Source organism: Epinephelus lanceolatus, chromosome 13 (genome assembly GCF_041903045.1).
Source record: "Epinephelus lanceolatus isolate andai-2023 chromosome 13, ASM4190304v1, whole genome shotgun sequence".
Taxonomy (NCBI): domain Eukaryota; kingdom Metazoa; phylum Chordata; class Actinopteri; order Perciformes; family Serranidae; genus Epinephelus; species Epinephelus lanceolatus.
In genome coordinates, this window is record NC_135746.1 from 2,045,119 (window position 1) to 2,067,061 (window position 21,943).

Sequence of the window (21,943 nt, forward strand, 5' to 3'; positions counted from 1 at the left end):
ACTTGTCACAGAAAGTAAAGTGAATATGTAATGAGTAAGTTAGTAATTACAGAGCACAACGGATTTAAGTTGACCACACAGGCGTCACTGCCAAAACAATCACTAGCACACTTAGAAATTCAATGTTATTTTAGACAATATTAATATTTGGATAAGTCACATTTATATTAATTCATACAGTCTGTCCCAGGGTTGCAAATTGTAAGCACTCTCCTGGATCAACTGTGAATAAGGTTGCAACAGCATGATATTTTCATGGTATGATAACCTTCAGAAAATATCAGGGTTTCAAGGTATCACAGTAATACAGAATTTGTATTATTAACAGTCAGAGTGACCCTTGAAGGAATAAAAAAGGAAGAGTTATTTTTGTTTTTTTACTTCATTGTGTAATTTGAAACCATTTTGTTAATAGAGATCCATAAAACTCCAATTAATTATTTGCTTAAGTCACTGAAATCAACAGGCCTATATTTGGGACAGGCCTTTAATCCCTTTCACACAAAACTGTGGCTCAGCAAAGAAAAGGAAATGCAGTCAAATTACTTATTAAACCAGTATGAATATTACTTGTTCAAAAATTAGTCTTCAGGTAACATTTCAGCTATGAACCGTTCATATAGCGTAGCTCCGACAGACGCCTCAGAGAGAGTTACAGCACTTGAGGATTACGGCACCTGGCACACCGACACACCACTTTATCCTGCTAAAACAATTCTCACAACTTGGATTAATATTTATGAAAAACCTTTTTGATTCTTTTGATCTGAGGACCCCTACGGACTAAAGGAATATGAATAACTTACAGGGTAATGGAGGAATGGACGCATAATTTGAGGTAGCCATCAAAACAGTTTTATACAAGTGAAGAACTTCTATAAAATAAATAAACTGCTTGGCAACCAGACCAGGCCTCTAATTGTGACAGGCATTTATTTGTCAAAATGTGTAGCCACACAGGGCTGGTAAAAGGGACTGGGAGTTTAATTGAAGTTTTATAGTATTTTTAAAAAGCCTCCTCTTTGACAATAACTAAAATAAAGGAGTGATTCTCCGTCCAGTTGCATTTTTCTTGTAATATCGTTGATAAGCAAATGTACACAGTATGATAACCATCATCACTTATATCAGGGTGTACCTTTAAACCGGTATATCGCTGCAACCCTAATTGTGATTTTTTTATAAACATAAAAAACTTTGCTATACCAAACAACACCAAATGCTTTTTTTCCACAATCAAAGCTCACACCAACACAACACATATACTCTGACAGCATTGCACAGCCTATCAATTGATCGATTAATCCATCATAGATTAACTGTTACCATCCCAAATCAGTCCTATTAATAAACTGAAGCGACTGATGTGAAAATAACTTTTTTTAAAAGGTAGAGCTGATCCAAGACATGCATATTACTCAATTAAGTTTTTACATTATTAACATGATAGAGAAATAATCTAGTATTAATATACATAGTTACGTTGCAGGAGCTGTTGTTTTCTCTGTTTTATTTATTTTTGGCATTTGTAAACAAAATATTTTATTGTGGAAAAGTTCCTCGAAAATCACAAGCACTTATATTGTCAGTATTGCAGAGAACACAAAATGTGAAAGAGCACTAACTTTCTGACACTTTATTATTGTCATGTGTTTGACTGGCTTCTTCTTTTGTAGGGGATTTCCACCATTGTTTGATCATTAATGTTGGAATCAAGAACAATGGCATCCCATACTGAGAAGGTAGGTCCAGTGTTTATACTGTGTTTCGCTCAGTGAAGTACCTGCTGGTACCATACTGACTGCATAGCCATTGGAGTAGAGTTGTCTGATATTTGGACCAAATAGTCATGTTGTTACCATGACAAAGATTGAGACGCTGGCAGTGATTTAGCAGAGTTGAACCAGGATATCTCCCACATCCCAGAAAATAAAACCAAAACCTCCAGTTTTTGCTGAGGTTCAGCTGAATTAAACAACCCAGCAGAGCCTACTCATCCCACAGTTAGTAGGGAGTCCTGTGTTGCTCATTCTGACCTTGAACCATCTGCCTAACTGTTTCTTTCTATTTATCTCCTCTCTTACTTCTCTCTCTTCAGTAAAAGTTGCTGCCCTGCTGGGCAGAGGTGTCTGTGCAGCATGGCGTCGGTGCAGGGTGGCCGACTCGAGGCCGGGGCATCGGGGAGCTCTGGCCTGGCCAAACCTCTCTACCTGCAGCGCTTGGAAAGATCCCTGAGGTTGGACAGCTTCCTGCGCCAGACAGCCGCCATCTTCAACGGAGACATAACCAGGTGCAGGCAAAGTGGAGTTGGGCACACACTTTACACTTTCTAGGATCAGTTTCAGGAGGTGCTGCAGTTTCAAGAAAGCTCATGCTTGGATTTAGAGATCAGTTCTTTAAATGCAGTTTTCTGCTTTAAAACACTTGTGTGGATTGTTGCAATCTTCCATCCTATCGGTAGACCAACAGTGCAGGAAGCAAAGACTTTATTTCACTTGCACTCTTGTCATCTGTTTAGAGTTACATCAAATAGATCAGGCCCAATCAGTACCCAATGTTCTGCCACAGTATGTTCCCCTGAAATGGATACAGTGTTTATAAAACCAGATACATACTCAAAGTGAAGAGCAGATACAAACAGGATGCAAAGGGTGGATTTACAGCCACATTTTTCTCATGTTCCAGCGATGACAGTGATGACAGCGACGGTGCACTGGGGACAGGGTTGTCCCTGGAACCTTCCACTCAGCATATGGCTCTGACCGTGAAGAGTGAGTCATGTGAGCAAGGGGACGGGCTGTCAGAGGGAAAGCCTCTCAACGGAGTCTTGCTGCAGGGTAAAGGTAAGACGCACACAAAAAGCACTTATGTATGTGTTCTTTATCTGTTACTACCCTTACTGGTGTCATTTATGAAAGATATAGTTGATGCACGTTTATACTGTGATGCTTTGTGTCCCCCTGTAAACTCCACAGACCAAAAGGCAGACAAAACAAGCCTCTACAATTTCTCCAAGCTGAAGAAGAACAGGAAGTGGCTTAAGGTATTGTACAGACATGTTCTCCATTGTGCACTATCTATATGAACATATGCACACTTTCAGCTGCCTTTAATTATACTCCTCCTGTGTCTCCTGCAGAGTATCCTGTTGAGTGATGACACCACAGACTCGGACACAGACTCAGATGACTCTGACTTCAGTTTGTCTCGGGAGGAGCTGCACGACATGCTGAGGCTACATCGCTACACCAGGCAGCATCAGAGCAAGTTCCACTCTGACCGGGAGGTACAAACACACATAAACACAGTGCCTGGTGATATTAAGAATACCTCTGACATGTTTTTCTAATGTCTTCTCTGTATTGTTTTTCCATCTGTGTGTATTTGTCCTGCAGCTTCACCAATATCAGTATTACAGCACAGGACTCCTGTCGACTCATGACCCCTTTTATGAGCAACAGCGCCACCTGCTGGGTCCAAAGAAGAAGAAAATCAAAGATGAGAAGAAGTTCAAGGGTAAAGACAAAAACAAAGACAATCTTTCAAAGAAGTGATTATTTCAATGGCTGAATGAAAAACAAACTGAGTACTTATTGTTGTCATTCTGATGTTGTTTTTGTTTCAGCCAAACTGAAAAAGGTGAAGAAAAAGAAGAAACGAGGAGAGGGAGAGTTCCTGGATGATGGGCGTCCTTATATCACCAAGATCTTTGCAAAGTTTTCCCATGATGCGCCGCTGCCAATGGTGAAGAAGAAACATCTCACCATCGAGCAGCTGAATGCACGGCGACGTAAGGTCTGGCTCACCATCGCTAAAAAGGAGATTCCCAAGGTTTGTATGCATGACAGTTAGAAATATTAATGCTCACCAATTTTCCATTTTCTGGGGTCAAATATTCAGCACCATTTTTAAAGGTTCTAAATATCCTCTGTATCTGTGTTACAGTCTTTCAAGCAAAAGACCTCCGCTAAGAACTTAGTGTTGACCAATGCTAAAAAGGTAAGTGAAGTGTTCACGTTACTGTGTTGTGAAAATTAACTGTAGATGAAGTGTAACTTTGTATTGTTTGTCCCAGTTGGCTCATCAGTGCATGAGAGAGGTTCGTCGTGCTGCTATCCAGGCCCAGAAGAACTGCAAGGAGACGTTGCCTCGGGCTCGCCGGCTCACCAAGGAGATGATGCTCTACTGGAAGAAGTATGACAAAGTGGAGAAGGAGCACAGGAAGAGAGCAGAGAAGGAGGCCCTGGAGCAACGTAAACTTGACGAAGAGATGAGAGAAGTAGGTGGAATGGAAGTTGAATCATTGCATCAGTATAAAATATGAAGACATAAAAAAGCATGTTTTAGATTGTAAGGATTTATAATAGATTCTTTTCTCTGCTTCTCTCTGTCTCTCGCAGGCCAAGCGTCAGCAGCGCAAACTCAACTTCCTCATCACCCAGACGGAGCTGTATGCTCATTTCATGGGTGGTAAAGCCAGCATGGGGGGTTCAGAAGGAGATACGGCTCAGGAGGAGATTCTGAGAAAGCTGGAAGACACTGCGGCACACAGACAGATTGACATTGGAGGAGGTGTAATGGTCAACATGGGACAGGAGGACTATGGTATGAATGGCTCAGTCAAGTTTATTCTGTTACTGGAGCAGAGTCAGTCAGTAACTCATTACTGAAGGTTGATGCAGGGAACTGCTGACCAAGTACTTAGAAATACGTCAGGATCAAATTAAAAGCCAAGTGGGCCAGTTATTATATTTATTGCCTCTTAGGTTATTCTCTCTCTGTAGATTATATTTCACGTTTCAGGTAAATAATGGAAATATGGAACTGAATTGTTTTGTTTTAACCACAAGCTGATGGTATGCGATTTCAGATAGTGATTACTACAAGGCCCAGGCCTTGAGGAACGCCAAAGAGGCCTACCAGATTCATCAAGAGAGAGTAAGCTGACACAAACGCACCCTCACAACTGCGCTAATCCCACACACTCTCCCCTTGTCTATACCATGCTAATCTCCAAATCTCCCCCTGTAGACGCGAATGTTTGATGAGGAAGCTAAGGACAGTCGCTGTGCGTCGCTACACGCGGCTGTCGGCTCATCCTCAGGCGCCGGCTCTGGGTTTGGCGAGAGCTACAGCCTCTCTAACCCGTCCATCCACGCAGGTGAAGAAATTCCTCAGCCCACCATCTTCAATGGCAAACTCAAGGGTTACCAACTGAAGGGCATGAACTGGCTGGCCAACCTCTATGAACAGGTACCCACGTCTGCAGGGATGGTTTTTGTGTTTTTGATTTATAGCAATATTTTCTGGGACTGGACTTTTCACACCTGAAAAAAGCTCACCTATGGTCATGAGCTCTGGGTAGTGACCAAAAGAATGAGGTCGTGGATACAAGCGGTAGAAATGAGTTTCCTCTGTGGGGTGTCTGGGCTCAGCCTTAGAGATAGGGGGAGGAGCTCGGACATCCAGAGGGAGCTCAGAGTAGAGCCGCTGCTCCTTTACGTTGAAAGGGGTCAGTTGAGGTGGGTCAAGCATCTGATCAGGATCCTCCTGGGCGCCTCCTGTTAGAGGTGTTCCAGGCATGTCTCACAGGTAGGAGGCCCCGGGGCAGACCCAGAACACACTGGAGGGATTACATATCTCATCTGGCCTGGGAATGCCTCGGGGTCCCCCAGGAGGAGCTGGAAAGTGTTGCTGGGGAGAGGGACGTCTGGGGTGCTTTGCTTGGCCTGCTGCCCCCATGACCTGTCATTTTTGGTCAGCAGATATGCGCGGACGCTTGATTCATTTTTGTTGTTGTTTTACAGTCATTGCAGGTTTTGGGGCATTCAAGTGATTCCATATTATCATGTGCTCATTCAAACACATTGCATGATTTATTTTCTCGTTTGTTTTCCTCTCTGTCTGCAGGGAATCAATGGAATCCTGGCAGATGAGATGGGACTGGGGAAGACAGTTCAGAGTATCGCCCTGCTGGCACACTTAGCAGAGGTGAGTGAGACCACCAGGCCACATAGTTTCATTCATCACACGACCCCCCAAAAAGCTTTGTGGAATATTCGATTGTCTCTGCTGTTTGTACTGACTTACAAAAACATGTGACATCCAGCTACTTTGTGCACCTGCATCCTTTAAAGAGTCCCCTGTTTCTTTTCATTGAATGACTCACAGGACTTGTTTCATTGTTGTGAACAGCTGATTCGCCAGCTCATTAAATCGTTCGGTCTCAGAACACCAAAAGGAGAAAAAGTGGAATTTAGGGGAAACGTGTGCTTTTCAGTGTTGAACTGTCGCTGACAGGAAGATGCATGGCCGCGATCCTCCGGGGGCTTCCTGTCATCGGGTGCTCGCGTACACAAAGACCACATGTTGTGGCGCTCGACACCATAACTCTCTTTTCTCGTTCCTGCACAGAGAGACAACATCTGGGGGCCGTTCCTGATCATCTCTCCTGCATCCACGCTCAACAACTGGCATCAGGAGTTCACCCGCTTTGTGCCCAAATTCAAGGTGAGGGGAGTGCGCCAGCGGAAACACCTGCAAGAAACACGTCCGCAGGAATCCTGGCAGCCTCATATGTACTGTTTGCTGTAGTTGTTTTCACTCCTAATGAGCCCAGTGTTGTGTTGCTGCTGTGAGAAAGTGTCATGATACAGGGCTTAAAGCTGCAAGCATGTCTAGAACCTTCCATTAGGGGGCAGTATTGCACCAGGACATCCATAGCATGCCTCTAAGCTGTTGCTTTGATTGTTGAGTGCACTTGTAAAATCTTTTTGCACGTCTAAACCGGCCTTTGACAGGCTGAGCATTCTTTAATGTTAAAAACAATTTATCAAACACATCAATATGTCGGCTATGCCTGCGTACACACTCACACACACACACACACTGTAATATGCATAACTGTGCTGTGCTCAACACTCAACTATGCCTGCTCTCCCCGCAAGTTTGAAAATAAATCAATTCCAGTCTGTTTTGCTAATGAGGTGTGAAAAGACCCCATTACACATTTTGGAGATAAGCTTCCTGAACACTCAAAGCAAGACTGACTGAAAACAATGGAATACCAGTGTGCGTTGAGTGATGTAATGATGTGTAAATCTTTTCACATCACATTTTGCATCAACAACTCGATGGCTGAAGCTGTGATTCAGACATGATGCTATGCCCAAATGTTTCCCCTGGGAACATCACAGCAGCTCAGCTTTGCTACATGTAAAAGCAAGCGTGTAGGAAAAACTTAGTTTGAGTGTGGTTAGATGTTTCATGACAGAGCTGAGTCATGTTTTAACTCCGCTGATTTGTCCGTCAGGTGTTGCCATACTGGGGGAATCCACACGATCGCAAGGTGATTCGGAAATTTTGGAGCCAGGTAAGGACGAGACAGAGCTGTGAAGATGCGATGCTATATGAAATGCTTTATGGTAAATATATGCTCCTCTAGTCTATAACCCTGTCTCTAACTGTGTGTGTCTACGTTTGAACAGAAAACCCTTTACACTCAAAACGCACCGTTCCACGTGGTGATCACAAGCTACCAGCTGGTTGTTCAGGACGTCAAGTACTTTCAGAGGGTCAAGTGGCAGTACATGGTTCTGGATGAGGCCCAGGCACTGAAAAGCAGCACCAGGTAACATGGTTGCCATGGCATCATCATGTTATACTACATTCCCAAAGACATCAGAGGGCCCCTGTGTGTTAAAGGAATACTTCAGCCCTCAAATGATGATTTGTATATCAATAACTCGCCTTGTGTTACCTTGAATATTTGAAGAAGACTTGTTTTTCTTGCCTCCAAAAACGGAGAAAATTCTGGATAAATTTAAGTCACGGCAGTCCGTGCATAACAACAGTGAAACTATATCACAACATCTGTTTACAAACTCTCACACAACTCCTGCAGTATATTCCAAGTCTGATTTATCCAGTCGTATGCTCAGTACTTACCAGACAGACAGCTCTTTACAATTGGGAACTGACCTTGAAGTAAAACTTACCTGTGCTCTCTTCACAGTCAGACTCCATTGACAGAAACAGTAATTTTACCTCACTGAACACAGGAGCTGCTGGTCTACTGCTGCCTCCATCTGTTAGTTTGTTTGTGTTATTGTGCAATTTTGGTGAATGTCAACAAAGCCTTTCAAAACACCAAAGTCACAAAATGACACGAACAAACTAGCTGATGGAGGCAGCAGTAGACCAGCAGCTCCTGTGTTCAGTGAGGTAAAATCACTGTTTCTGTCAATGGAGTCTGACTGTGAAGAGAGCACAGGTAGGTTTTACTTCAAGGTCAGTTCCCATTTGTAAAGAGCTGTCTGTGCGGTAAGTACTGAGCATACGACTGGATAAATCAGACTTGGAATATACTGCAGGAGTTGTCACTTCCTTCCCACATCCCACATCTGCATTCAGCTCACATAATCTACTTGCACTCAATGGTTGAATAAAAGGAAAAGTAAAATAAGTAAAAGATGCAAATAATAATACTAATAATGATAATAAATCTAAAGAGAAACAAAAATTACAGATAAAACCGGGTATACGGGTCAATAATTACACAGGATCAGGCTTGATTATACTCTTAACAGGTCTCCATTGTTAACCAAATGTTACTTTCTGCAAGTGTAAGTAATGAAGCATCTTTTCCATCAAGTACAATTCCCGTAGTTTTTGTAAATGCATGTTTTGATATAGTTTTGCTGTCGTTAAAGGCAACCCTGTTTGCCTAAATTCACTGTGGAGGCAAAACAAAGTTGTCTTCATGAATTCAACGTAACACGGGTTGAGTAAGTAATATATAATGATCATTCAAGGGTAGCACACCTTAAAAATGTGTTGATATCCAGTGCTTAATAATTATTTTGATACTTTTTATGAGAGTTTGGATTTTCGGTCAACTCACTTTGAATGGAGTTACATACATTTAATATTTTAATTGTTTTTTTCAAAGCTTCTCTGACTTTAAGATCGATAGTTGCACTTTTCCTCTCCGACATTCAGCTACTAGTTACAGCAGCTAAACACACGATATAGAAGACTTTCCTATATTGACTTAGTTTAGTGCAGCTTTATTAAATCTACAAAAAGTTATCGAAATATATTATAAAACAGCGAGTTTTAAGTCTCTGCAAGCTGATTTATATACAGTGCAAACACGGGTTCTTTTAAATAGGTTTAATATGCAAATTGTAATAAACTGGCCAGAACATGCAGAGCAACAGGTCTGAAAACTGTAAAATTATAGTTCTTCATCTTTTCAATCACATAAGTACGTCTCATTTCACAGCCACTGATAGACAGTGGCCAACATCTACAAAAATAGTTATAATAATAAAAAGTTGTTAAAAAATTTGAGTCACGAAACATGAAACCTACTCTCACATATAAACGGCGTTCTGCAGTTTGAGTAATTTGGTGTGATTACGGTGCAGTTAAGTGTTAACTGATGATAAACTCATGTTATTGTTTCTCTCTGTCTTCAGCGTTCGGTGGAAAATCCTCCTGCAGTTCCAGTGTCGAAACAGACTGCTGCTCACCGGGACGCCCATCCAGAACACGATGGCTGAGGTGAGCTGTGTGTGTGTGTGTGTGTGTGTGTGTGTGTGTGTGTGTGTGTGTGTGTGTGTGTGTGTTGATGTGAGTCGCTGTGAGCGAGACAGAACTGTTGACGGCTGTGTGTTATTACCGTCTCTCAGCTGTGGGCCCTGCTGCACTTCATCATGCCTACACTGTTTGATTCCCATGAAGAGTTTAATGAGTGGTTCTCCAAGGACATCGAGAGCCACGCTGAGAACAAGTCTGCCATCGACGAGAGTGAGTCTGAGAAAAAAATGTTCCTCGCAGCCTTTTTTTTTTTTCCCCTGTTTTCCAGCTGATGACACATGATACTTTTCAGCTCATTTGTACGGATATTCCCTCAGCTGTGTGCCAACGCTGAACTTTTATCTCTGCTCGCTGTTGCATGAGATATGTTCTGTAGCTAAACACGATTGTTTGATGTTTGTGTTTCAGACCAACTTTCCAGGCTGCACATGATTCTGAAGCCTTTCATGCTGCGCAGAATCAAGAAGGACGTGGAAAACGAGCTCTCGGATAAGGTAGCAAACTTTCTTCTCTGAACTGAGCTTTTGTCCAAAGCTACAAATTTAATTTGACAGTTTTAAAATGTCAAAAACAGTTATAACTATATTTTGAGGTGTCCTCTAGAAGACATTCAGATTTTTCAGGAAGATTCTGGCATCTTATTGGACAAAATAATATTATAATTTGTCATGTAGCCCTGCACCTTCCTCCGCCCACCTCCCCACACACCTCATCGACACAAAGTGTTATAACAAGCTTGTGAGCGATGCTTGTGCTGGCAGATCCTCCTGGCAGATGTTGGACTCTGGGTCTCTCGCTGTCACACGAGGCGCACACATACTCACTCATCCACTGTGGGAGTCTCGATACACAGAGTCAGAGGAATGGCAGAGTTCACCGCTCCCCCACATCTGTCTTTTTCACTTTCCCTCGCACCCACATGCAGCGCTGCCAGCCCGCTTCCTTTTTTTTTTTTTTCCTCCACTTGTTGGTTTTCCCTTGTTTTGTCAGCGTGCTGAAGCCAATAGTGACTGGCGAAGTTCACTCGTGGGTCACGGTTGGGTTTTTAGGGTTTGTTGTTGTTAGATTTCGCTGCTTTCATCAAAGTGTGACACCAGATGAAACCACAGATTTTGATGTGTGTTTGAGGAACGTGGGTCAAGCTGGACATGAAGTCTGGAACTATACTTCATGTTTTGTTGAGCCCATGTGAAAATTCTCTGTGTGTGTTTAAATGGAGGCATAACATGGCAGTTATGCTGAATCAGTTGTCTTCACTGTAGCCGCATGTTATATATGCAGCCAGATTTTTTACTAACCACTGTATTTTCAGGCTGATGGCGATACACCATATACTGTATATATCTTGTTATTTCCAATCCAATCCACTTTATTTATATAGCACATTTTGCAAATCACAGGGATTACCAAAGTGCTGTACAGAACAAAATAAGTGCACGGAAATGGCTAAAAAACATAAACACAGAAACACAAGCGTCTAGTGGGCAAAAGACCACAACACTCTCAGTTTGAATTAAAAGCCAAGGTGTGAAGGTGGGTTTTTAGATGAGATTTAAAAGATTCGAGGGCGGGGCCAATCTGACATGGGATGGAAGTGCATTCCACAATTTAGGTGCTGATGCTGAGATGCTGGAATGTGCTTTTCACGTCTTGAGAAACTAGATTAACAGCTGTGGTGGTGCTTTAGTAGCACCGTTTTTAATAGGTCTTTATTTTGGCCTCAAAGCAGGTTCGTGTGCGTCTGTGTGTTAACTGGCTGCAGACTATTTACACACACTTGATTTTACGCTCTCTCTACAGATCGAGATCCTGACCTACTGCCAGCTGACATCCCGGCAGAGGTTGCTCTACCAGGCTCTGAGGAACAAGATCTCCATCGAGGATCTGCTGCAGTCGTCCATGGGCACGGCGCAGCAGGCCCACAGCACCACCTCCTCCCTCATGAACCTGGTCATGCAGTTCAGGAAGGTACGCGCTGCGGCCTGTCCGTGTTTTTTCCAGCGTAAAAATAGAATCAAGCACAACTGGATGATTGCAGCTATCAAGAGTTATGGTTATTCTGTCAGACACAGCAGTCAGTATGATTGATGGCTGTTATTAGTCCTAATGATCTGAGGATCATTTTTAAGTATCAGGTTATCAATTTATCAATTTTTTTATTTCTGTGGTGGATTTTTACAGGACGTTCCAAAAGTAATAATAGCGCTGTGTTTTATGAGTGGGAGTAAAATTTGAGATAATACAATTAAACGATGAATTGGCAGTCTGAGAACAAGCAGGAGCATGAGGAGCACTGGTGTCTTTTTCTTTTTCTAAATACACTGTCTGTGTTTGCTTGTGCGTGTAGGTGTGTAACCACCCAGACTTGTTTGAGCGCCAGGAGACACGCTCTCCTTTCCACATGTCCCTGAAGCCCTACATCATGTCGAAGTTCCTGTACCGTCACGGCCTCGTTCATGCACACAACCAGGCCAAAAACAAGTAAGTCCTTCCACACAGACACAGTGCACAGACACGCTTGAGCTCAACAAGAATTCCCAAAATCCAATGAAAACAGGTCTATCAGAAATCTCTGCAGTTGTTGTTTTTAAAAGGGTCAGGTTTACATTTGAAATTACGCTGTAAAACATTGTCAATATTTACTTTTGTTGTGCATATTTTGTAATTCAGGCTATTATCCCAATTGTAGCTATAAATATTAGAAATGTTGTTGGTCAGACTGGAATCTGATAATCATGCCAAATTCAGTGTGGGTTAACTCTGCCTCTACTTCCTCCTCAGATTACTTCAAGTGCTGTTGTCTCCCTTCTCTCCGAATCACATCCAGCAGTCTCTTTTCCACAGAAAAGGTGAGCGCGTGTAAAGCTTTGATTCACACATACACAGAGCTGTGTTAGGACCAGGAGTTTCAAACCTGAGTTTCACCCCAGTTCCTCTCTCCTCCTCGTCCTTTGATGCTTCCCTCATTCCTTTTTATTCTCTCTGTTTGTTATTTTTACATTTTTCTTTATGTTTGGTCTCACATTGTTCATTCTGCTTTCACCCTGCCAGGTAACGACAAAGGAAGCTGTTTCTCCTTCCTGCGCTTCATCGACGTGTCACCGGCTGAGATGTCCAATCTCATGCTGCGAGGCACCTTAGTAAGGTGGGCTTTAAGTTTCCGCTTTTATATCTGTCAAGTAATAAATAATGGCCAACTTTGCACAGTAGTTATGTTGAAAGCTGAACGCAGCAGCAAAGCCTGAACTTAAAGCCGCTGTGGGGCTGCATAGAGGATAATAAGTAATGTGCTCACCACAGCACCACTTAGCAGCGTCTAGTGAAAATAAGGTCTGTTTCTTGCTAAGCACAGTCCATATATCTCCACATAGCCAAACATTTCCTAAATACGACAACACCACGTGCACCTAGCGTGGCATGGCATGGCGGACCAGTTTGGTCTCTACATACACAGCTCCAGAAATGGCTCATACACAGAATTCTTGATAGATTTTGGCCAGTGTTAAAATGTCCAAACTGGTTTGATATGAAGCCAAACACTGGACCAGTATATTGAATTTTATCACTAGGTGTCACACTTCACTCAGCAGCCACTCTTGCCCGATAACAGACAGAATTGTCAAGTCATTACACTCTATTTCCCTCCTCAGTCTGACATTGCATCCACACTTGTGATATCCATGGGGGAGGGAGATTGTATTTTCCCTAACCAATCACGAGAGACCAACGTATCTGCCTGAATCTCATGTCAAATTAAATTCACACTGATGCGTTGCCATGCTAACATACCTGTTTTGCCGCAGTTTTTAAAGGGAGTGGAGCGAGGTAAAAACAAACTGCAGTGTCAGCCAATATTGAGAGGTCATGCCAACTTAAAACAGCCACGAGAGCAGTGTCTGTCTTGTTTGTAGCGTCACCTTTGTTATTACTCCTCATTGGTTCCAGCACGCCACTTGAAAACAGCTTGATTATGGATCATCTTTTATTTTAATGGAGAAATCACACATCATGATGCCAGACGAATCAGTTAACCTAATGGATTAGTCGGATTCAGACCTCTGTCTGCACCCAGCAGCTGCTCCTGGGTAAAACACCAGGAGCCTCGGCTGTGTTGCTACCTCAACTGCTGGCCTAACACCTGAACCACAGTGCCCCCCATTCCATGTTCGTATGTTTTATACAGAATACCGAGGCGGAATAACAGTGCAACATCTCTGCCTTGAACAGGCAAAACAGGGGCTTGCGAGAGCCCTCATTTCTTGTCTCGTCACCCCAAAAAACACATAACTTTCTAGTAAACAAAAACAGCAAAACACAACGTGTCCCATATGCGTCCTCCCTCCCAGATCTACTGAAATTTGACTTCTTTAAATTGGCCTGCCGGACACCAGTGGCTCTGTTAGTTAGATTATACACCAACATGATATTGTGCTAATCATGCTTTCATATTGCTAACAACAAATGCAGTATCAGTTGGATTGAGCGTCATGACACCATCAGCACAGGTTTATGATGTAGGCAGCTTTCTAAGTTCTCCACTGGTTTACAAAAAATCAAACTGGTGTAAGATGGTACTTCAGACTGGACCGGCAAAACCAGAAATCAACCCAACTCCATTCTTCTTTACAAAGTATTTAAATGGAAAATCTTTTTGTATTTTTATCTTTCCTCTCCTTCTATTTCCTTTCACAGATGGTTAGCCCTTTTTCTGTCCCTCAAAGCTGCGTACCGGCTCCACCATCAGCGCCTGTTTGGCCTTGAAGAAGCGGGTCAGGAGGAGGCTGCAGACTTACAGGGGGAGAGAGGGAGGTTACAGCCCAGGACTAAGTGTCTGTCTCGCAAGGACCTGATTCTGTGGCTGAACAGACCCATCAGTTTCCCCAACACGCACACCAGCCCTGTCCTGCAGGTGAGAGACATGAAAGGCACTCAGAGTGAAAATCTATATACAAACCCCCCCCCCCCCCCCACCCCCCACCCCGAGCAGCCATCTGCAGTACATGTGGGTGTATGACAGACAGGAGAAACTCCAGTAGTGAGGCATGTGCTGCTGACAATGCTGAAATCTTCCCCAGAGGCTCAGTCAGTGTTTGGCCACACAGCTTGCTCTCTGCCCCAGGCTTCCTCTCCCTCCTCTGGGAGCCAGTGTGGAACCCAATCCCTCTGTAGCCCCATGACCCAGTAACACTGTCCTCCCTCCCTCTGTGTGCCTCCAGGGTCTGAGCAGACCAGTGTATCTATACCTCTACTGTCAGACATGGAGAGGAAAGTTACAGTTTCAAGATTTAACAATAGGAGTTTTGAGACTAATATGCAATCTGCATTTTGTGGAACATTTTTAGTCAGTCTTCCAGAGCAGGTACGCGTCTATGTCTGCACGTGTCACGTCAATATGGAGCCCCTTTTGTTTTTTATGCTATTTGAGTCTATATTTGTCTTGCAGGCAAATTGAAGCTAGGGAAACAGCATTTTAAATCACACATATCTCATATTAGGTAATGTTATGGTGGGATATGGGAACAGTTTGGCTGACCGCTGTTCTTTCAGCACCCCAGAGGCTGGAATACGTGCAGGCAAGCTGGTTCTCAGGACACTGACGGTCGTAACAGGAGCTGGAGTTGAGTAGTTAAATGGCAGTTCTTGTTCAGCACAGATAAAGGGCATCATATGTCGAAGGTGTTCTCATCAATTTGGCATCAATAAAATTCACAAAAGTAAACTGTATTTAAACTGTACTTAAGGAGGCAAGGTGTTACAGTAGTTAGCATTGTAGCTTCATAGCGGTCCCTGGTTTGAATCCAGGGTGGGGGATATGGGGAGCCCCCTTGTGCAGAGCCTGCATGTTCTCCCTGTGTCAGCGTGGGTTTCCTCCAGGTGCTCTGACATGTTCTCCCTGTGTCAGCGTGGGTTTCCTCCAGGTGCTCTGACATGTTCTCCCTGTGTCAGCGTGGGTTTCCTCCAGGTGCTCCAGCTTCCTCCCACAGTCCAAAGACATGCAGGTTAATTGGTGACTCTAAATTGTCCGTAGGTGTGAATGTGAGTGTGAATGGTTGTCTGTCTCTATGTGTCAGCCCTGTGATAGTCTGGTGACCTGTCCAGGGTGAACCCTGCCTCTCACCCAATGTCAGCTGGGATAGGCTCCACCCCCTGCGACCCCCAACAGGATAAGTGGTTACGGTGAAATGAATGAAACTGTATTTGCATACACTTTGCACTTTACATTTTGAATTTCGTCGCCTGAACTCGCTGCCAGCCTCTGTTGGTTACCTGCACTGTTTTAGTGGGAAGAGATCGTTGGAATGAGACATGAACCACTTAAAAAATTAAGATTTCTAGCTAAAATAAGAGCTGGTTGGTGGATCAGATACACGCCAAATTCAGTACAGACTATTGTTCTCTTCACATCTCTACCAGTTTCTCCTCCTTTTCCATAGTCCAAGAGAACCAAGACTTGATCATGTTCTTGCACCTCCCGAAAACCTTCTCTGTTTCCTGTCTAGCTGGTTTGCTGCTTCCCATTTAGTGCCTGAGAGAGTGCAGCGACTGGTTGTTCACAATGTTCACGTCATTGACCTTCAGTATTTGGAAGAGCCAAGACTAAATACTTAAGAGAATATTAACAATCTTTGATTTTGTTGGACCGTAGAGTCGACAAACAGACTGACTTCAGACAGCTCAGACTGAGTTTTATGATCATCTTACACCAAATGATAGAGATTAGGGGAGCGTGCACCAACTGAGGTAAAACTCTCATGATTTTATTCCAACATTGTTAATTTGCTGCGACAGTGAAATTGCTCAAAAACTCTGCAGTGCTGTCTGCGTCACACACCACATTTCTTTTCAACTTCGCTCAGATGTTTTTATATGTGTTGGATTCTGCAGCGGAGAACCACAGGGTGACATTGAGACAGCCCATATTTCCTCCATTTTTTTCCTGTATTATTTGGCAATATGGAAACCTAATGGTTAGCGGGGAAGAGACGGCACAAAGCATCGGTGCCAGTTAAAATATAAAGACCAGCTCAAAAAAATGTGAACATGTGCAGCCTGCAGATACACTGCAAGGTTACTGTGTTTTCTGCGCGGCAGAAATAAACATTACAAACACATCCCATCCTCATCACATCTCTCACCCAGCGACCAGCTACCCATTGACAGATATATATCGCATTTCTATCCTCCACCAATTCGAATTGAACTTGTTGGGTGGAAAATGCTGTCGGGGTAATTCCATCCTCCTCTTCCTCTCTTGGCCTCATCACACTGAGTCAGGCAGCTGCGCAGCGTCTTAGGTTCCCCCCCTGAGCGGCTTAAGGAATGAAAGTGCAGAGCAAATATAAGAAGCGAGTTCAAATATGAGAAGAAGAGAGAAAACTTACAGACACCTGGAGAGCTAATACGGTGTGACCCTGCGGCCCCCAGACTCCCACTTAAGCTTCTAGAAATTACTCACTCCCACAGTTTACTTCTTTCAACTCTTCATTTTTCTTTTGAAGCTGTGTGTAGCTGGCACACTGCACCTCTTCTCTCCGCCTGGCTCATCTCTCTCTGGCTGTGTACTTGACAGTGTGGTCAGTATTGCTTTCAGCTTTCCTGCTGCCCCTGTCGAAGAATGGAGAGAAGCAGGCGACTCTGAATACCTCCTTAACATGTTTTACTCATATAGCTCTGGGGCTTGGAATCGGCTCTCCGTCTTCCTGTATCAGTCTCTCGCTCCATCCATCACAATACTTTTAAAATAATTTTAGTTCACATTTAGAATTTCTACTTACCTGGGGTGTAGGGGGAAATTGATACCGCATAACATCGCAATATTTTAGCGATTTTAGTTATGTAAATTATTTATATCACAAATACAAATGAAGGTTTTGGTTGCCTGCTAGAATAATAACATAAATTGCTTTTTCAATCCACAGAAAACATTTTGCTGCAATAAAAATGATTGACGTTAAATGAACTTTCTCTTACTAGATGAAACAGTCAATAAAGTTTTCCTTTGGAGCATAATTTGTAGTTGGAAAAGGGTAATAAATAATAATGTCAGGCAGAATATGTTATGGCAATACCCATATATGTTATCGCAAAATGTTTAGAATCACAACAGTATTTTTGGCGCCCTGTAGCTCAGTGTTTAGGGCGGGCGTCCCATGTACAAAGGCATCGTCCTTGCCATAGTGGCCATGGGTTTGATTCCAGCCTGCAGCCATTTGCTGCATGTCATCCCCGGTCTCTCTCTCCCCCTTTCCACACCCAATCTGTCCTAAAGGCATAAAAGACAAAAAATAATCACAGTAATATTCTATCGTGACTTAAAGGTCCAGTTGTTTTATGTTTCTCAGTCAACCTGTCTGTCTTTTTTTTGCCATTTATCTTTCGTGCATCTTAAAACTGAAGTACATGACCGCCCCCTAAGTGCCTCTGTAGCTCCCGCACAGTAGACCACTCATATATTAAGCTGCATTGGTACCACTTCTGCAGTGGGAACATGTTTCAAAATTTTAATGTCTCATCTGATACGGAACAACAATCTGATCAGTTAACATTTATAAATAATTTATTCTTGAAACCTTGAGCTCTAACATCCTCCTGTTTGTCCCATGTGATAAAAACTGATTTAATTTACCTTACGGCTTCAGAGACCAGTGTCTGCTCTGGTGTAATGCTGTTATTATGAAGCATGTTTTGGCCTCTTAAATCCAGTGAAGCAGAGAAATGAGTAGTGTAGAGGTGTCTTTATAAGCTCTGCCATTAGGTGGCACTGTGTATCCACCATTTAAGTGGTGTCACACAGCACAGTAACACAGCTTTTATATGTATTCCTGTAACCCCCACCATTGCATTATACTTGAATTATTTATCATTATGTCTTTGATTAAAATGTATGTATGTTGTATGTTTTTCCCTAAAAGTTCTTTGCAGGACAGATTACATGATCAGGCATCAGTTTTACATAACAATTTAAGCCGAAATTGTTATGTGACATATCAGGCATGTCGCCAGTGAAACTCACTGTCAGAACAGTGTGTAAAAACCATGAGCGCTGCACTCAGTAACCTCTGCAGGGTTCAGTTTGATTGGCAGCACCTCGTACTCATGCTGATTTGTTTTTCTTAATGAAACAGGATAGTAATGTAGGTTTTGTGTGTTTTGTGTGTGTGTTTTAGGGCCTGGTGTTCACAGCCTTAAGACCCGGCATGATGGGACACAGAGATGTGATGATCCACAGTCGAAACTCTGCCACCTCCACGCTGCGGCCCTGCCAGCCCACACTGCCACCCAAGTTCCTGCTCGCCGCCACGCCCAGGGTATGTGTGTGTGAGCAGCAAGTAGCCTGATGAAGGCTCTCTTGCAAGTCCTCCGTGTGCGTGTGTGTGTGTGTGTGTGTGTGTGTTCTTGCCTGTGCAAGACAGAGAAGCATTTGGGTGGTCGTGGAAAGGGAAGAGGGAAGCGCAGTGCACATTGTCTTTGGAGGCTTTTAACAATGAGCAGTTCTTATCTGTGAAGTGTGTGTGTGTGTGTGTGTGTGTGTGTGGTTGGGGTGTGGGGGTGACCACCGTGGCTTCCAGCTGCATTTAAAACAAACAGAGCCTCTAAAAAAAGGGCTTCTCACTCAGGTTGTTCACTAGTGGTTAAATTTCTCCTTGCCTCTATTCTACACACACACACACACACACACATACACACACGCACACACAGAACCTGCTGAGTCAGTAAAACCAGTCCCCATGCAGTGGTTTCTCCTCTGTCTCTGGTATAGATCTCTATGTGGTACATTTCTCAGCGTTTTTTCATTTATCGTTTCATAAATAAAAAAACAGCCACATGCAGACAAAAGCAAATGTTTTCAATAGCAAAAAAAGCATTGCTCAGCATAAGTAATATAACACATAGTGTGTCAACATTCTTCTAACACATGAGCCTAAAATCTTCCCTCTCTCCACCACACAGTGTTTTCTTTTGTTTCAAATGTGGAAAACCTCATCTTCCTTTTTGGTTTCCTAGGTGACAGCAGTTCCCATGGAGCGTTATTGTGACGACCGCAGCGCCGAGTACGAGTGGCGGGTGACACGCGGCGGAGGGGGCACAGTTTTCAAACAGTGTTTCCTCTACGGCTCCCCTGAACTTGCCGCAGACTGGCGCGTGAGAGCCAACGCCTTTCACCCGCAATGCCCCGGGGGTGTGATGGCCCTCTACCCACGACATGGATGGTCCTTCATCCGGATACCTGGTAAGGACTTGATGTTTGTGTGTTGTGTTGTGTTTTACTGTGGAGTTGAGTTCCTGATGTGGTGAAGCCATCGGTTAGGTGTGCAGCTGTGCTGTAGCTCAATCTGGCTAACCTGATGCTAAGGAGCTAAAGCAGGGGTGGGATTTTTGTGGATTAATCCGGAAGTCTGGATTTTCTGATTTGAAAATGTTACCCAGGTGATACAGAAGAGCTTGAAAGACAGAAATAACTCGATACATTACATCTGCCAAATTTACAAGAGGGGACAAATAATTAAGAATTTGTCATAGACAGCGTTGCGTAAATACGAATTTCGCACATACTGAAAAACCCACAAACTTAATGATTTTTTCAAGGGAGTGTGGTAGTTTTTCCCACAGGTTGTGCCCCAAACACACCGTGCTGTACGTCCATGAGGAAACTCAAGTAGCCTGTTCTTCTTTAAGGATTAAGCTCTCACTACCATCTTCATATCACTGCTGCATGGAGTGCTACATGATGGCAACCTAGAAAGAAAGATTGTTTATTAAATATCCGACTGCAGCAGCCTTTCTTAAGGGCCGATGATGCATAATAAGTAGCCATTTGCTTCTGGTTGTTAGAGAATGATTGGCGATTCAATGTGAAGTGAGGACAGATGAAGATAAATTTGCCTCAGAGTAGATTCATTACATTATCCATCCATCCATTTTCGTAATCACTTATCCTGTTGGGGGTCGTGGGGGGTGGAGCCTATCCCAGCTGACAGTGGGAGAGAGGCAGGGTTCACCCTGGACAGGTCACCAGACTATCACAGGACTGACACATAGAGACAGACAACCATTCACACTCACATTCACACCTACGGACAATTAAGAGTCACCAATTAACCTGCATGTCTTTGGACTGTGGGAGGAAGCTGGAGCACCTGGAGGAAACCCACGCTGACACAGGGAGAACATGCATTAGTAAACACCACAATTTGTGGTTTGCGTCGCCGTGGGAAAGGCAATGACGTGCTAAAATGTAGCAGACTGTGTTTAAAAAATACCAATGATGCTGTCGACAAAAAAAGCGTTTTGAGTGTGAGTCATATTTTAGCTGGCAGTTTTATCACACGTGGATATCCAGTTTTTGACTGAAGGGTGATTTAGTGGCCCGTGGGAGAATAGACAGAGGCCAGCCTAGGGTCAGCAGGGCAGAGCGGGGCACATCACCCCCCATCCGTCTCTGCCTGTCTGTCCGTCTGCCAGCCGGCCCGTCCCTTACTATCTAATGGAACCGCTGTGATAAAGCTCTTCTGGTGAAGCTCACTCGCATAAACGCATACCAGAAATTTCCACTAAGGTGTGAATGCAGGACGGAGTGTGTACGTGTGCATACAGGCGCTTTTATCAGAAGAGCTTCGGCTCGTTGAGTTAAGGGTCAGCTGGTGCAGAGTGGGAGCTGATTCGCTGCCAGGGTTCAGATGATTGATGGATGTTCAGGGTGAGAGAGGCCATTACAGTTTTACAGACAACACTTCCCTTCTCACTGACCCACTCAGCCCCTTCTACGCCTGATAAACTGTCTCTGTCGTGGATTATGATGACTGCTCTCTTTTGTTTTGTGCGGCAGGAGAAGTTCCTGGCACAGAAAATGGATGTGTGTCCTTTTATATATTCATGGTTTTAAGTAGTTTAAGACACAACTGTAACATTCCTTAACATGATATAAAATCCCTTAAATACTATAGATACTCTTTCACAGATTGCATTATTGTAACGCTTAATTTTTTCCTTCTACCCATCTGTGTATACATGTGCTTGTGAGAGTGTTTGTGTGTAAAAGTGAGAAACAAAACAAGTATTTGTGTGTCTGTGTGAGAACAGTCTGAAAGCTCTTGTGAAGTTATACGGAGGCAGACAAAGCGAGGAAGTTTAGCTACTGGTCATTGTTCAAGTGCTCAGTTAGGTAACACTAATAGATGGTCCGTCTGTGTGTGTGTGTGTGTGTGTACCATCGGGTCCATTCAGGGAACTGCGCAGCGCTCACACGGGGCCCGAGGTGTCTCTCACCTCTCCCCACACACTCTCCCACGCTCAGCGGCGTTGGCTTTCTTCACACACAGCCCATGGACAAGCCTCACCT

General features: G+C 43.6%; 1 protein-coding gene across 4 annotated transcripts in view; it reads left to right on the plus strand.

The window, feature by feature from the left end:
• The window catches only part of ino80 (INO80 complex ATPase subunit), a 55,205-nt gene that overhangs the window by 908 nt on the left and 32,354 nt on the right, over positions 1-21,943 (plus strand). For all 4 annotated transcript variants that reach the window (XM_033649156.2, XM_033649158.2, XM_033649157.2 and 1 more), the window contains exons 2-27: positions 1,677-1,742; positions 2,099-2,290; positions 2,686-2,843; positions 2,976-3,043; positions 3,140-3,286; positions 3,396-3,516; positions 3,626-3,831; positions 3,946-3,999; positions 4,076-4,279; positions 4,401-4,605; positions 4,871-4,938; positions 5,032-5,253; positions 5,911-5,991; positions 6,415-6,510; positions 7,313-7,372; positions 7,488-7,630; positions 9,483-9,567; positions 9,696-9,813; positions 10,012-10,097; positions 11,404-11,571; positions 11,951-12,084; positions 12,385-12,452; positions 12,655-12,748; positions 14,296-14,512; positions 18,771-18,911; positions 19,609-19,834. In XM_033649156.2, coding sequence (XP_033505047.1) covers positions 2,139-2,290; positions 2,686-2,843; positions 2,976-3,043; positions 3,140-3,286; positions 3,396-3,516; positions 3,626-3,831; positions 3,946-3,999; positions 4,076-4,279; positions 4,401-4,605; positions 4,871-4,938; positions 5,032-5,253; positions 5,911-5,991; positions 6,415-6,510; positions 7,313-7,372; positions 7,488-7,630; positions 9,483-9,567; positions 9,696-9,813; positions 10,012-10,097; positions 11,404-11,571; positions 11,951-12,084; positions 12,385-12,452; positions 12,655-12,748; positions 14,296-14,512; positions 18,771-18,911; positions 19,609-19,834 — 3,322 coding nt within the window. In that variant the 5' untranslated portion in view covers positions 1,677-1,742; positions 2,099-2,138. The remainder of the gene's footprint in view (positions 1-1,676; positions 1,743-2,098; positions 2,291-2,685; positions 2,844-2,975; positions 3,044-3,139; positions 3,287-3,395; positions 3,517-3,625; positions 3,832-3,945; positions 4,000-4,075; positions 4,280-4,400; positions 4,606-4,870; positions 4,939-5,031; positions 5,254-5,910; positions 5,992-6,414; positions 6,511-7,312; positions 7,373-7,487; positions 7,631-9,482; positions 9,568-9,695; positions 9,814-10,011; positions 10,098-11,403; positions 11,572-11,950; positions 12,085-12,384; positions 12,453-12,654; positions 12,749-14,295; positions 14,513-18,770; positions 18,912-19,608; positions 19,835-21,943) is intronic.